Source organism: Castor canadensis, chromosome 11 (genome assembly GCF_047511655.1).
Source record: "Castor canadensis chromosome 11, mCasCan1.hap1v2, whole genome shotgun sequence".
Classification (NCBI taxonomy): Eukaryota; Metazoa; Chordata; class Mammalia; order Rodentia; family Castoridae; genus Castor; species Castor canadensis.
The window spans coordinates 3868021-3883136 of record NC_133396.1 but is presented as its reverse complement, the minus strand read 5'-3'; the positions used below and the strand labels follow the sequence as shown (position 1 = coordinate 3883136).

Here is a 15116-nt window from a genome sequence, read left to right as displayed (position 1 = left end):
CTGCAGCTCTCCCCACAGCTCTGACACAGGACTCTCCCTTGCACCTCACTCCCAACGGCTTCCTTGGCTACTATTTTCTCGATCCTGCTTCCAGCAGGCTGTGAATCTGTTCTCCAGTGTCACCTAGGGGTGTCTAGTGGCCAAATCCATGACCGATGTCCTTCCATGGCTCTCTGTTTCACTGGATGGTATACAATTGACTTTCTCCTCCCTGAAGTTTCTCCTCCTTGGGGTCTGGGATGCCATCCCTGGGCTTTTCTTCTGCCTTTGGGACCATCTCTTCTTGGAATCTCTTGTGGCTTGCTCTTCTTCCCCAATGCAGTGTGGGTTTTTCTCAGAAAATGAGCTACTGTTCTCATACTCCACATCTTTCCTAAAGCATGATCATCCCAGGCTCCAACACACATGCAGGGAACAGAAAGTACTGGCTGGATAAATGGATGGATGGATGGATGGATGGATGGGTGATAAATGTGGATGATGGCTGGTTGGCTGGATGATGGATGGATGAATAGATGGATGATGAATGGATGGATGGATGGATGGATGATGGATAGACGGATTATGGCTAGCTGGACCATGGATGGATGGATAGATGGATGATGAATAGATGGATGGGTAATTGGATGATGGATGGATGGGTGGATGATTGATGGATGATGGGTGGATGATGGATGGATGGGTGGATGATGAATGGATGGATGGATGGGTGGATGATGGATGGGTGGATGATGGATGGATGGATAGATGATGGATGGATGGGTGGATGATGGATGATGGATGATGGATGGATGGGTGGATGATGGATGGATGGGTGGATGATGAATGGATGGATGGATGGGTGGATGATGGATGGGTGCATGATGGATGAGTGGATGATGGATGGATGATGGATGGATGGATGGGTGGATGATGGGTGGATGATGGATAGGTGGATGATGGATGGATGGATGGATGGATGAATGGATGGATGATGGATGGATGGATGGATGGGTGGATGATGGGTGGATGATGGATGGGTGGATGATGGATGGATGGGTGGGTTGATGATGGATGGATGGATGGATGGATGGATGATGGATGGATGGATGGGTGGATGATGGATGGATGGATGGATGAATGAATGGATGGATGATGGATGGATGGATGGGTGGATGATGGATGGATGATGGATGGGTGGACGATGGATGAATGGATGGATGATGGATGGATGGGTGGATGATGGATGGGTGGATGAGTATGGATGGATGGGTAGATGGACGGGTAGATGGATGATGGGTGGATGATGGGTGGATGGATGGATGATGGATGGATGGGTGGATGATGGATGGATGATGGATGGGTGGATGATGGATGGATGGGTGGATGATGGATGGATGATGGATGGATGGGTGGATGATGGATGAATGGATGGATGATGGATGGATGGGTGGATGATGGATGGGTGGATGGATGATGGATGGATGGATGATGGATGGATGGGTGGATGAGTATGGATAGATGGGTAGATGGATGATGGGTAGATGGATGATGGGTGGATGGATGGATGGATGGATGATGGATGGGTGGGTGATGGATGGATGGATGGATGATGAATGGATGGGTGGATGATTATGGATCGGTGGATGAATGGATGGGTGCTTGATGACTAGATAGATGGATGATGGATGATGGGTGGATAGACAAGTGAACTGCCAGGGCTGGTTGAGGCGTTTCCCTTGATCCTCAGCTTCTGGAATGCACCACAAGATTTCTACCTAAGCTGTTTGCTCCAAGCAAACAATGTCCCCTGAAATTCCACTAACAATCACTGGCCATGTATTCAAGCAGGAAAATGTGTCCCTAGAATCTACATCAAGTCTTTTACTTTTCAAGATTTCAAGCAGTTCTTAAGTCCATGTCTTCCTCTCTCATTCCCCATGGCTACTCAGTGACTCCCCTTCTTCACCTTACAAAGGGCCAGCTGGCTCTGAAGTCACTCCAGCTTTAGTGCCATTCTGCCCAAAACACCCTCAGCCTTCAAGTTCCATCCCAGGAAGCTCCCATTCACCCTCTCGGTGCCTATGAGTGCTGTTTCTTATTCACCTCAAGTGCTCCTCTTCTCCCCTCGGGACAGCCCTCACTGTGGTCCTCTGGGAAGATCTGGTCTCCATCGAGGCCTAGCCCTCCCCTTTCCCAGTGCCTGAGTCCCCAGCTCTCCGTACAGATGTCTGCCATGTCACCATGCATTTACTTGTCCACTGCTACAATAGTGCAGTGAAATGGCACCCAGTGTTTATCACACAGGTAGATGGATACATGCACACACATCTCTGGAAAAGGCCACCAACCTTCCCTTTCTCTGCCACAGTTTAGGATAGGAAAGCCCACACCCTACTCACGGGTTCCACCCTAGATCGGCCGGGTTGATGTAGAGGATGCCGGCTCTGGAGACCGTGGCTGGGGTGGCTGTCCTCAGGTGGCTGATCTCAAACACAAGCCTCATAGTGCGGTTCAGGGGAATTCGCTCATTGCTGGCCAGGGTGAGGACCTGGGGAGGGAGATGCCAAGCTCGGGGGGTCAGCGGCAGGTGCCTATCACTCTGACGGTGTTCCAGAATGAGGAGTGGCTGCTGGGGGCAGCATGCCAGGCCACCCTCAACCCTGCACCTCTGGACCTTCCTTGCCTCCAGTCCCCTCTACCACGACCCAGCCCTGGAACCTCATGGATGGTTCTAGACCTGAAAGCAATCTTGCCTTGTACCACAGGATTAAATGTCCTTTTCAAAACGACTGCTTTCCACTCCCTTTTTTTCTACTAGATTGAGAATTCTTTGTTTTTTGAGATAGGGGCTCATTATATAGCCTAGGGTGGCCTTGAACTTTCCATCCATCTGCCTCAGCTTCCCAGATGGTACTGGGAAGTATCATTTTCCTAAGCTGCTTCTAGACAATCCTGGATGCCATGTCTGCCTCTCCAAACAGAAGCCATCTTCCCTGCATTGTACCACAGTGAGTTGGAGAGGCTCCCCCCAGCGTTACCCCAACCCATGCTGCCGCTGCAACGTGGGGAGGAGGAGGAGGAGGAGGGACAGGTGTGTCATGAAAAGTGCTCTCTGTCACAGCTCTTTGTGTGGAGATCCAGATGGCCCACCTCCTGAGTCCCACGGTAGCACATTGTCTGCCAGCCCTTACTGCCCCCTTCTCGTGGCGGCATTGGGGTTCTTGAGAACCCAGGAGCTGCGTACCTTGTTGTCATCCATGACAGTGTTGAGGGACTCTATCCACATAGGATCAATGTCTCCATCCAGTATGATCCACTTGGGGCCATCGTGAGTGATGTTGGCTAGATCCCGCATGATGGTTGAGAACAGGCCTGTGGGGAGGCAGGCCAGTGTCACACAGGGCCACGTCTAAGGAGCTAAGTGTGCACCAGGTATTTACTCCTGCCCCAGCTGCTCTCTCTCAGAGGTGGGCTGTCACTTACTTCAGAGGGACAACAGAGGCCCTCGAACAGGACACTGGCTCATTTCCCTCCCTTCTACTCTCCCCAAGGACTAGTGTCCTCTTTCATGCTCCCCAATCCCAGGCCCTGCCCTTGTCCTCCTCTGACCCCTCTCCCATGGGCTCCAGGTTCAACGACCCCGTGTGGACTGTCACCTCCGCACTTGGCACTCTACCCATGAGTTCACTCATTCACTCAAGGATGCTTAGTGGAGCATTCTCCATGGAAGTTGGGGGAGGGCTTAGGGTACAAGGCCCAGGACCATGAAAGCTCCTGCCACCCCCTAAAGATTGCATTCCTGTGAGGGAGAAACAAGGTGCTGGCACTTCTGTGCTCCCTGAGGGTGAGAAACCCATGGAAAGGAAGCAGGTGAGCCTGCTGGCTCCCAGCAAGGAAGTGCTGATAGGCCACACCTGAGCCTCCCCTTCCTCCAGCCCATCCTCCATTGTTCCCTGAGTTCTTCACAAACAGGAACCCAGCAGAGTCACTTCCCAGGAGACACTCCTCTCCCAGAGCCCAGACTGATCCTCAGTCTCTTCCTGCAGCTTCCTCCCCTGTCCTCCCAGCCTGGTGACCTGATGCTATGAGCCCCTCATCCTCTGAGTGCCCCCTTCATTAGCACCCTTCCTGTGGGGCCCTGGTTGGGCACTGTGTCCCCTGCACTAGACTGTGAGCCTACTGAGAGCCCTCTCCAGGGAGCCTGTCCAGCTGTATGGCAAGAGTCTCAGAAAATGTCACTTTACTGAGCATGAAACCAGCCCAAGGGGACTCTGTTGCCCCTGTAGCTGCGTCCATTACCATCTTTCCATTCCCTGGTCGCTGGGTTGATGACACCAAAGAGCTCGTCACAGGTGACAGCCTTGGGGTCCAGGTCCACGGCCACCGGCTTCCTCTTCAGGTTCTGGTAGGTCTTACTGAGGGATCTGAGTACCTGGTAAGGGCAGAGGTCACTCATGTGACTTGACGTCTCCAGCACCTGCTACATCTGCACTCAGGATCACACACATGGCCTGTGTGTGGCGCCCTTTGCATGACCTTAGGTGCCTGTGCTCCACAGGCACAGTTTGCCTTGGTGGCGAGGGTGAGTTTGAGTCCCTCAGACAACAGCAGAGGTGCAGGGGTCAAGTGACTAGAAACAGATCCCACAGAGCTCCTGAAGCCATGCCGAGTCCCCCCCCCCAAAAAAAATCCATGCATGTTGAAACAAAAAGCAAGGGAAGAAAACTACCGATAGTCACTTTACCCAGTGAAAATGTGTATTGGAGCATACTGAGTGCGCATGTGTGCGTGCATGTGTGTGTATGGATAGAATTTCTTTTCTTTTTTTACTTATTATTCGTTTTGGTGGAGGGCGGCACTGGGGTTTGAACGCCAGGCCTCCTGCTTGCTGGGCAGGCGCTCCACCATTTCAGCCATGCCGCCAGCCCATAGTTCTGCCTTTGCCTTTTCAAGAACACCTTGCTTTGCTGCAAGTTTCCCCTCTGCTATTAGTCTTTGGAAATGACTTTAAGTAACAGCGTAACAGTCCATCTCGTGGGCATTTAGCCAAACTCTTGGTTGGCTTAGAATTACAGCCAGTGTTACAGGCATTAGTAATCTCAGCTGTGACCCTCCACTTTCACCATGCCCCAGGCAATGGAAGGGGACAGGAGGGCGTAGGTGGGCAAGACGGCAGGTGTCTGGTGTCATAGGAAGAGGCAGGAAGAGAGCAGAAAGGGTCCCTGGGGGGTGGAGGGAGGTGATAGAGGGTGACTCCCATCCTCCCCAACCTGGCTGGATCCCTCAGGCAACTGGACGGACCTGGGATTTGCCACTTCCCGCGTTGCCAATGACAAACACCGAGTGCCGGACCTGCAGCAGCTCCTCCAGCTGCACGACCTTGAGCACAAAGCTGTCCTCTGCCTGCAGCTTGAGCTCCACGATGCTCTGCTTGATGATCTGAGGGGCCGTAGGCAAGGGTGGGGTGCAAAGTCAGGACTGTTGCTGAGGTGGGGGTGCTTCCTGTGCCGTGGAGAGGCAACACAGAGAGGAAGAGCTGTTCCCCTGACGCAGATGTGTAACCAAACTTGGCCATGGATGCTGCCCAGTGCTACCACGGCTCAGAGCCTCATCCTGGCTCCTCCTGTGACCCCAGCACTGACAACGGCCAATGGTCACCCCCGAGATCTCATAGCAAAGGGAGGCATGCTTTTGTGACCCTCTTGGGCAGGCGGAAGGCTTCTCAGGATGGAAAGAGACTCAGGGGCACCAAACTACCTTCTCAAAATTCAGGTCTCGCTTCCGAGGCACGTCCAGGGCCGGGAAGAGGTCTCCGATCAGCCCCATGAACACGGGCAAGTCGTCGGTCACAATCTTGGGGATGTTGAAGTCCCTCAGCGCCCTCATGAGCACTTGGTCCTCTGCCCGAGTGGGGTCACCCCTCTTCAGGGAGCCGGCCACCACCAGCACAGACTTGATGGCCCGCAAGCCCCAGTCGTAATGGTCCTGGGGGGGGGGGTAGATAGGAATGTGCCTTCCCACACTGGCCGGCTGGTACTGCCAGGCCCAGGGTGGCTCCGGGGTCAGGGAGGGTGGGATGGAGGCTGATGCAGCACAGGCACGTGTGAAACCCTTCCCAGACCAAGCTGCCTCTCCCCAGTGTCTCCGTGAGCTTCAGGACCCCTCAAGCACACACCTGCTTGGAGAGCAGCTCTTTGCACAAGGTGTACAGCGTGATAAATTTCCGGGCCAGCAGGCGGGCCTCCAAGAAGCCTTCAGCCACCAGCATGATCTCACAAATCAGCTCGAAGTCAGGGACCACCATCGCACAGGGCCTGGGTTGGACATGTGTGAGCTTTTTCCCCTTCCCCCTCCCTGACTCCTTGTCCCCTCCCCTCCACCTGTCTGATTTCACCTAGGGGAGTGTGCGTTGCCTGCCAGATGGACCACAGCACATTGGCCAGCCTTCTGGGGTCATGCAGCTGGGTCCCCACATTCTTCCCATGCCCCCTGCTCAGGGGGCCTCTGGGTTGTGCCCTTGCTTTGCTGGACTGTCCTGAGAGTTCTTGTACAGATGAGCAGGCTGTGTTTCAGCCAGCCTCGGGGAAGACAGACCTCACCTGCCTGCTCCCCTTTTCCCCCATCTCGGGAGCTGGTCTTTGATGGCTTCTCCTCCCTCCCCAGCTCAGTCCCTGCTCCTCTTCTGCTGGCTTGTTGAACCTGGGAACAGCTGTGGCTGGCCTGAGTAGCCAAGGGCACTCACCTGAACAGGGCCTTCAGGTTCTCAGGCAGCTCTGTGCGCCCGGCATAGCCAGGGTTCATGGTGATGAAGATGCCGACAGTGGGGATGAGGCTTATTATCTCTCCCAGGAAGTTAAACTTCTTTTTCTTGGCTCGAATTGCATCTTGGACACATTTTACCTAAACAGCCAACAAGGGAACACCAGGTGGCTGTGAGTTGGCATGACCTCTCCCATTGTCACTAACCGCCACCCCCATCCCCCACCTGCCTAATCTGCTCTCCAATTCTGGGATTTTGTCACTCATGGGTGCCAGCTTGGAATATATAATCTGAGATGAGTCCTATGGCTCTGCTTCCAAGCTGTCACCCCCAAAAGGAGTTATTAGATTTGCAGAAACTGGCTGCAAATCTCCAAGTCATCACTCGAGGGCGCCCAAGGCTCAAGGCTGAAACCTGTCTCAGCCCTCTGACCAGAGGTCCCCACCCCAGAGCTGTCTTGCCTGGGTCACACCAGTCTTCCCTTCTCTGGACACTCTGACCAGTCTGTAGGGTGTGCGGCCCACACCCAGGTAGGACTGAGGCGGGGACACCTTGCCCTGTGCCAAGGCTTCTCTTATTCTTGCTCCTCTGTTTGTGTCCACAAACATTCAGTGCCTCTAACAGGCTTCCCATAAACAACTTTGGGGTGGGGCAAGAACTCTGCTCATGGGCTGGGGACCAGGGAAAGAGTCAGGACACTGGGATGCCTTTGTCCTACTCCTTATTGGCCTCCAGGCCCATGGAGAAGGGGGACAGAGAAGGGGCCAGCTGCCTGTGCTCGCGCCAGCCCCTCCAGCCGGCAGTTAGGGGATGGGAGGCCGGGAAAGCTCCAAGCAAACTCCCCAGGCTGTGAGTCCTGAGCAGCCCTCACCCCCACCCCCACCCCCACCCCCACCCCCTCTGCCTGTCCTCTAGAGGAGGTGGGCAGGGGTCTTCACTTTCTTTTCTTTCTGGAATTGTAACAAGACTCAGAGGCTGCTCTTGCTAAAAATACTGACTTCACCTGGACCTAAATGCTCAATAGTTGCTAAATGCAGGTTAAAGCATGGCCTCTTTGCCCTCATTCTGCCTTTTCTCTGGGTATTTCTCTCCTGGACTCACCTTGAACAATGGATCTGATGGACCACCCCTGAGATAATGACCCACCAGGCCCAGTTCCCCAAGGCTAAGATTGCTATTTATGTGTCATTCCTGCCCTTCCTCTATGCAATCTTGGGGCTCCTGTTAGCACCCCATGTCCTGCCCCACAAGGACAGGCCTGAGGACACTGGTCTTTGAACTTCCGGTACATCTATGCCTGTTCAACTTCCTTTCCACTGTTACCTTTTCTGTTTGAATTTTGGGGTGAGTAGCTAGACCCAGTTTGCTAAGAACCCCAGCATCTATCCTCTGGCCTAGGACGCCAGTAACAGAATCTCAAAGTTGACCCAAGGACTAGAGGCTGGCCTCAGTTTCCCTCAGAGAGCCCAGTGTTTCTCAAGCCAAGTTTCTCAGGCATCAGGATCCTCTGAGGATTTGTTTAAAATGAAGAAATAAAAGCCAATCCAAACGTGGGGCATGGGGCCTGCACGGGTGATTTTAGCAGCAGTTGGGGGATGCTGGCTCAGGAGGCCTGCTGCCACCTTGCCTCAGACTCCTCACGGCCATCCTGTGCTCTGCTGGGGTGCTCCCAAAATACATGGCCTCATTTATCTCCTTTCTCCCCTCTCTGCTATTCTCTTTCAGCACACTTGTCCAGGTGAGAAACTCTTAGCATCCTTCAACGCCCAACTCCACAGATCCCTGAGCCAAAGCCCTTCCCCCCATCCCCCCCCCCTTAAGTTAAATTGTTTGCCCTAAAGCTGCCTCTGTACGTATTTTTAAATTTTGGATATGGTGAACTGTAACCTAGCTTTATAAATATTTTTTGGCAGTACTGGGGCTTGATATAACCTAACGCGATGTGGAAACGCACACTGACCTAACTCTTGTACCACGTGGCCTAATCTCAGCCAACCGCAAGCAGCCCCTGTTCAATCTGCCTTCGAATAGAATCAGCCACTTCTTTGTCTGCACGGTCACTTCCCTTTCTTCCTCTGGCAATAAACAGAGCCTCCCCGTGTGTGAAGGAAGCATTCTAACCACTTTCGGATGACAGAACTGAAAATGAAGCCAACTAACATCTACAAGCCTAGGCTTGGTGTAGTTTCCTTTTTTAATACACCTAAGCAAATTTCCCTCATCTGCCTTTGGTCACCCAGGTGCCAGCCTCTTACTGTTTCTACCTCCATATGCCTCAGGAGACTGGGGACAGGACAGGGCAAGCGTCTCCTGCATCTTTGTGTCCCACCAGCCCTCAGAGCCTGGAGCCTGGGGATGGGCTGGAGGGTCTCTGTGGTGTATGAGGTAATGGGCTTCTGGTGGGCACAGCAGTCAGTAACCACCTAACCAGAGACTTCGCGGGGCGTCCTACCTGCACAGCAATCACAGACAGGACCTCCACTGAGATCCGGTTAAACTCATCAAAGCAGCCCCAGGCTCCAGTCTGGGCCAGACCCTTGTAGATGTTTCCACAGGACTAGGAAAGACAAGATGGGGAAGAGTGTGTCAGGGGACGGGGAGGTGGTGGGGACAGGGAGCCCCAGCAGGCCAGGCTTGGGTCACGTGTTCTCAGAAGGCCAGCAGGCAGGACAGCTTGCCTTTCCACAGAGGCTTCTGCAACAGGGGGCTGAGCACCAGGAAAAGAGCATCCTCCACCCTGGACTCTGACAGTTCCCAGCCCTGGGGGCGGGGGACGGGGGAGATGCCATGCCTGTCCTCTAACCAGAAGGCTCACACAGGCCGTTTGGTTTGTGTAAATTCCAGCCTTGTGTTTTTTCTTCACCAGTTCTTTTATGCACACAAAGGCAGGGGACCCCTCCAAGGCAGGGGTGAAACTGCGGGCCCACTGGAAGACCTCTCCTGGCCCCTGGATTGTCAGGGTGGTTCTTGGACTCTCACCCTGGGGACCAGGTACATATTAAATCCTTTCTAGAGGTGTGGACTTCCGACTACTTTCTAAGGCCCAGGAAGCTGGTGTGGATGATTTGACCTTGACAGCCAGCAGGGGCCGTGGGCCCCACCTCAATTTCAGGATGGGGATGCCTGGGCTGTGGGGCTGAAATATAGGTGAGAGTGGAACCCCCCCTCCAGGCCCAGGGTCCCGAACCTAGTGACCATCCCTCCCCTCCAGCTCCTGCAAGAAGCGGCCGTGGACCGAACCACCAAGGTCTCCCCTCTGTGCTTGGCCCTCTGAGCACTGCTGTGGTCCTGCAGCACCCCTGATGACGGATCCCTCCCCCCTTACCCAAAGTCTGCCTGGATGTTGCTTTTATCCAGCACCCCACAGAGAACAGGAAGGGGGCCCACTTCTATGTGTGGGCTCCAATGATGATCTTGGAACCAAGGTGGAGAGAGGTCCCCCTGCAGGGGCAGGGCCAGGACATCTGGGGCTAGGTTTATAAACCCTAGGGCCTCTCCATGCAGGCCGGGGAACACGGCAGCAGGAAGGGTCCTCAGTGTCCCCTGCTGCACCCCCTCCACCCCAGGATTCTGTCTGCAGGTGTCCAGAGACTCAGAGGCAGAGCCTCAGGGACCGGAGCTCTGACTTGGCTCTAGTTCAGTGGGTGGCCTCGCTGTGTACCTTGTAGTCCATCTGCTCAGAGCAGTTGAAGACATACACCATGGTGCCCAGGGCTCTGCCCAGGTCCTTAGTTGTCTCTGTCTTGCCTGTGCCGGCAGGGCCTGCCGGGGCTCCACCCATGATCAGATGGAGGGACTGGGTCAGCGTGATGTAGCACCTGCCAAGGACCTGTGGTCACCTTGTGTACTGAGACCCCCATCGCCTCCACTGTGCTTTCTTGTGGTTTCAGTTAACTGTGGACTGTTGCCCTGTTCAGCCCCAGGGGGATGGAGGGAGAGGAGAGGAAGGGCTTCGGTTGTCACCAAGGGACAAACACTGTCTATCTGGAGGCAGATATGGCACAGGCATGGCCCAGATATGGCATAGGCATGGATTTGGGGAGGTGGGCACCACTGACAAAACAATCCTCCCCAGCCATTGCCCACATGTACTGTGGGTGACTTGGGACAGTTTCTGGTCTGAGCACTTTATTGTCACATAGTTCACTCGATCTTTAGCAAATTCAGGAGGGTTTGTGAAGCACAATCCCCACTTTGCAGGCCTCCAGAGAGGTTAAGCAACTACCCCCTAGGCCACACAGCCAAGTGTCAGACCAAGGTAGGGAGACCAAGGCCAGGTAGTGGCGGGACCAAATCTGAGTACAAATTTTTAACCCAAATGCCAGGTCTTCCAGCCAGAGCATCTGATGTTCAGGTCTAGCGATGGAGAAGAATCTTAGGCAAGGGGGCAAAGACAGTGTGTGGCTGTTGAGAGATAGGCATCAGGGGCTGTGGTTGGTCCCCACCTGTCTGTGAGGGGGGTGATGACAAGCCGGGGCGTGTTGCCCAGATACTCATAGGAGTACTGGATCTGTGCGTCACAGATGTTGGCAAAGCAGTGCTTCTTCTCTTCGTCCCAGCGATGCCGGAGCTGCGACTGCCAGGTAAAGGCCTGGGAACTCTCCACCTGTAGAAGGAGCCCCAGTGTGTCTCACTGGCCCAGCACGGTGCGAGAGCCAGAGCTAGCCTCTGGCCCATCAGGGGACCCTTTCTGTCTGTGTCCTCTTTTCGGTGCCACATCCAACCGCCTCACTGCCCCCTGGCTGACTTTGCCTAAAGAGCGGGCACTCCTGGGGCCTGGCTCATCTGGTCACTGCATGTGGCTTGCCAAGGGTGAATCCAAGTGAGGACTGGCAACAGCAGTAGTCACCACCCAGGAAGAGGAAAGAGCAGGCAGGGGATGGAGTCCTTGAGCCCTTGGCCAGCCCTGCACATGGGTTCCCTGGTGCTTCCCACGTGCCCAGGGACGGGGGTGCTCGTGCCTTGGCCATGATCATTTTGGCCACCACATCTCGAGCGTGCACATCGATAGTGCAGATGGTCATGATTTTCATCCTGTCGCCAGCACTCAGGTTTCCAATGAGCAGAGTGATGAGCGCGTTCAGCTGGCCGATCTGAGGGCAGAAAAGATGGAGGTCTGCGCTGAGACCCCCACAATGCGCCTGCCACCTATAAAGTGGTCACTGGACTGGGCGCCCAGGCCTTGTGGGTCCTTGAGGAGATCAGACCATCAGGCCCTTGTTTACAATAGGGAGAACCAGGAAAACAAGTTCTCCCTATCTTCCCAATGAGGCAGAAGACCATGGAGCCACTAACCAATGAAGGAGTAGAAGAAAATTTTAACACCAGAGGAATAGGTTGTAGACCCAGTAAGAACAGCTGACGGTAAAGCCATACAAGACAGTTGATGTTTTTACCTATAACTCAATTTACACACACAAAACAGTTTACAGAGCATCTAAGAAAATGTTGATAGTGGTCCCAGCTGGGTAGCGGGATAATGGGTAACTTTTCCTTCTTTCATCTAAAAAATTATCTTTGATTTCTAAGTAAGAATCTTTAAAACAACAACAACAAAAAGACTTTTGGGAGCATTTGATGCAACCTTCAGAAATTGCTATGTATTTTTTGGCGGTACTGGCGTTTGAACTCAGAGCTTCACACTTGCTAGGCAGGTGCTCTACCATTTGAGTCACTTCACCAGCCCTTTTGTGTTGGGTATTTTCTGAGATAGGGTCTTGTGAACATTTCCCTGGGCTGGCTTCAAGCAGTGATCCTCCTGAGTGGTTAGGATTACAGGCATGAGCCACCGGCGCCCTGCTCAGAAAATTGCTGTTGCTAAAAGGTGGAACTCTTGGGTTGAGCTTGTCAGCTTTCACCCTACAGAGATGACAGCTTCATAGATTTCATCCTTAGAAAGGAAGAGTTTTCTAGCAAACGCGTGGCAGTTTTACATGGACACACGGGGCCACGCACCTGCTTTTTGTTGTAGTCTTTGATGGAGTTTTCATATCCTTCCTCCAGCCGTGCGAACGCCAGACCCACTTCAGTGGTCCACCAGATTTGGGTGCACGTGAGCGCAATCTGAAAACGGATGCCCCTGTGGTGAGCAGTCACTTGCTTACAGCTCAGAGAAGAGAGCCAATGCCAAGAGGTTCAACTGTTCCCCACTGGACCAAGGTCAACCAGGGCTCAGTGTCACGAGAAACACGCCCAGACAAGCGGCACTTCAGCCAGTCCCCGGGGAGCCCCGTACCTGGGCCGGGTAATCGAAGATCCACTGCTCCCTCGGCTTCTCCTCGTATGTCACCACGGCTTCGGGAATTTCGTGTCGGAGCGTGGCGCACATTCGGTCCAGCACTCGATTCAGCCAGACTTCCACCTGGGGATGGGGAGTCACACTGACCACACAGGGCCATGTGCACATGTGGCTCTAATAATTTGTTGTAAAGAAAAAAGATGTTCTTTTTGTCATCGTCATCATCCTGGGGTGGAAACGCCAAGATTTGGTCAGAGCAGTAGAAATGACCCACCTAAAAATTGTCTCTGGGCAGTGCAGGGCACCCTGGCAAAGCTTGTTGGGTCAGGCATCTGGTGACCACACAATTGTTTCTACACTGCTGCCCACAAATCTTGCTGGCACAACTTATTTGCATTTTAAAACATAAACCCTCGGGCTGGGGGCGTAGCTCATTGGTGGAGCAGAGGCGTTGCAAGCTGGATTGAACCCCCAGCACCTCAAAGAAACGACAGACGAATTAACAAAACCCTCCACTCACAGCAACTGGGAGAGGAAAGAGCCTCAAAGGAGTCCTGGGCAAGCCACAGAAATCGTTCCTTTTCTGTTCTTTTTTGGTGGCACTGGGGTTTGAATCCAGGGCTTCAGGGCCTCATGCTTGCTAAGCAGGTGCTCTGCCATCACAGTCATGCTCTGAGCTCTAAAATTTTGGGGACATCCATAGACAGCAGACCAACCACATGCTGCAAGTTCAACTTTTGGATGCTCCACTTTTCTTGGGTGCGATTTGCTCCTGCAGGTCTGATTTACCTCTGAATTACACTTTCCTTAGGCTAATGTCAGAATCACTTCTGTTGCGTGATCAACAGTTGAGCGGGGGAGGTGGGGGAGGGGCAGCCAGGAAGTTGGTTAGCAAACTTGCTGCCATGTTTGCTAGAGGAGGGGCGAGGGTCCCAAGGCTGCTCTGAGCCCACCAAAGCAATGCAGCTCATCACCCTGGATGGGTGTTAGACACTGGCGGTCCCCTTCAGTGCAGTCTCCTTGGCAAGTCATAAAAAATGCCATCAACATTAGCAAGTCTCTCTCTTCTCTTCCCTCCTCCCCTCTCCTCCCTGTCCCCTCAGGATTTGTCTCACAGATGTGGAAAGACTGCTGGAGACTCGATGAAGAAGTCCCCACGTGTTTCCTAGAGAGGCAGAGGAGAGGGACAGGCTCCCACCTGGGGAGCCCGTGTGTGACCGGTGACCATGCACGGCTCACCTGACCAGAGAGGTCACATTCCTGATCAAAGTGCACATACTCGTCCTCCTTGCTGTACATCCCGATGCCAACCTTGAGTGGCTTCTGGTTGGCATCCAGGCGGAACTTCAGCTTACACAGGCTGTCAAAGAGTTTGGACAGGTGGCGGCTCACCTGCAGGGAGGAGGACACCGGAGTTACGTAAGGGACAGATCCAAAGGGCACACCTGCGGTTCTGGTTTCCTCTGGAAGCTTTAAGCTCCCTCCCTCCCTCTTTTCTTTCCTTTCTGATACATACACCCTGTCTCTGATTGATGTTAACCGCACATGGCTTAGCCAACCAAAGGAACCAGTGACAACTGCTCTTGGGACAGAAAGCAGACCTTTAATGGTGGGCAGCCCTAGGAAGTCCCTTCCTCTGTGTGTCCATCCCATATGTTATGGTTGAAATAACATAGATTCCTTTCCCTCCACCCAGTTTATTCTTCTCTCTTCCAGAAGAGCCCTGGGAGCCATCTTCCTGGCCCTTGGGGACACTGCTCGGTGACTTGTGACAATGATATGGAAGATGACCAGTGAGCATTCCTATCTTTTAGACACCGTGTCTGGCTAAGCCCCTGGCATCATGCCCATTCCAGAGGAGGAAAACACGGCCTGGACTTGCCCAAAGCCACACCAGGTGCTGAGTTCCAGCCGGGGCTTCTCCTCTAGCCCAGGACTCCCCGGACACAGGGGCCTGGAGTATGGAGATCAGGGCCCCACCTACCTCCACGGGGTCATTTCCATTGGACAGGATATCCAGAAGGTCAGCCGAGGAGACAAAATAGAATCTTGGGAAAGCCAGTCTTTTGGTCTCTAAATGTTCTGCCAAAGCCTTTTCACACATGGCCAAGCTAGGAGGAGGGAGGGAAAAGGGGC

The 15116-nt window shown here is 53.6% G+C and overlaps 1 protein-coding gene across 1 annotated transcript in view; it reads right to left on the bottom strand.

Annotated features, from left to right (window-relative positions):
* Dnah17 (dynein axonemal heavy chain 17) overlaps positions 1-15116 on the bottom strand; it is a 106485-nt gene that overhangs the window by 44569 nt on the left and 46800 nt on the right. The window contains exons 29-43 of the mRNA XM_074045000.1: positions 14965-15091; positions 14220-14372; positions 12978-13103; positions 12698-12805; positions 11704-11835; positions 11188-11348; positions 10404-10560; positions 9195-9299; positions 6725-6882; positions 6158-6296; positions 5740-5967; positions 5284-5421; positions 4282-4414; positions 3227-3354; positions 2382-2530 (exon numbers count right to left, since the gene is read on the bottom strand). Coding sequence (XP_073901101.1) covers positions 2382-2530; positions 3227-3354; positions 4282-4414; positions 5284-5421; positions 5740-5967; positions 6158-6296; positions 6725-6882; positions 9195-9299; positions 10404-10560; positions 11188-11348; positions 11704-11835; positions 12698-12805; positions 12978-13103; positions 14220-14372; positions 14965-15091 — 2142 coding nt within the window. The remainder of the gene's footprint in view (positions 1-2381; positions 2531-3226; positions 3355-4281; positions 4415-5283; positions 5422-5739; positions 5968-6157; positions 6297-6724; positions 6883-9194; positions 9300-10403; positions 10561-11187; positions 11349-11703; positions 11836-12697; positions 12806-12977; positions 13104-14219; positions 14373-14964; positions 15092-15116) is intronic.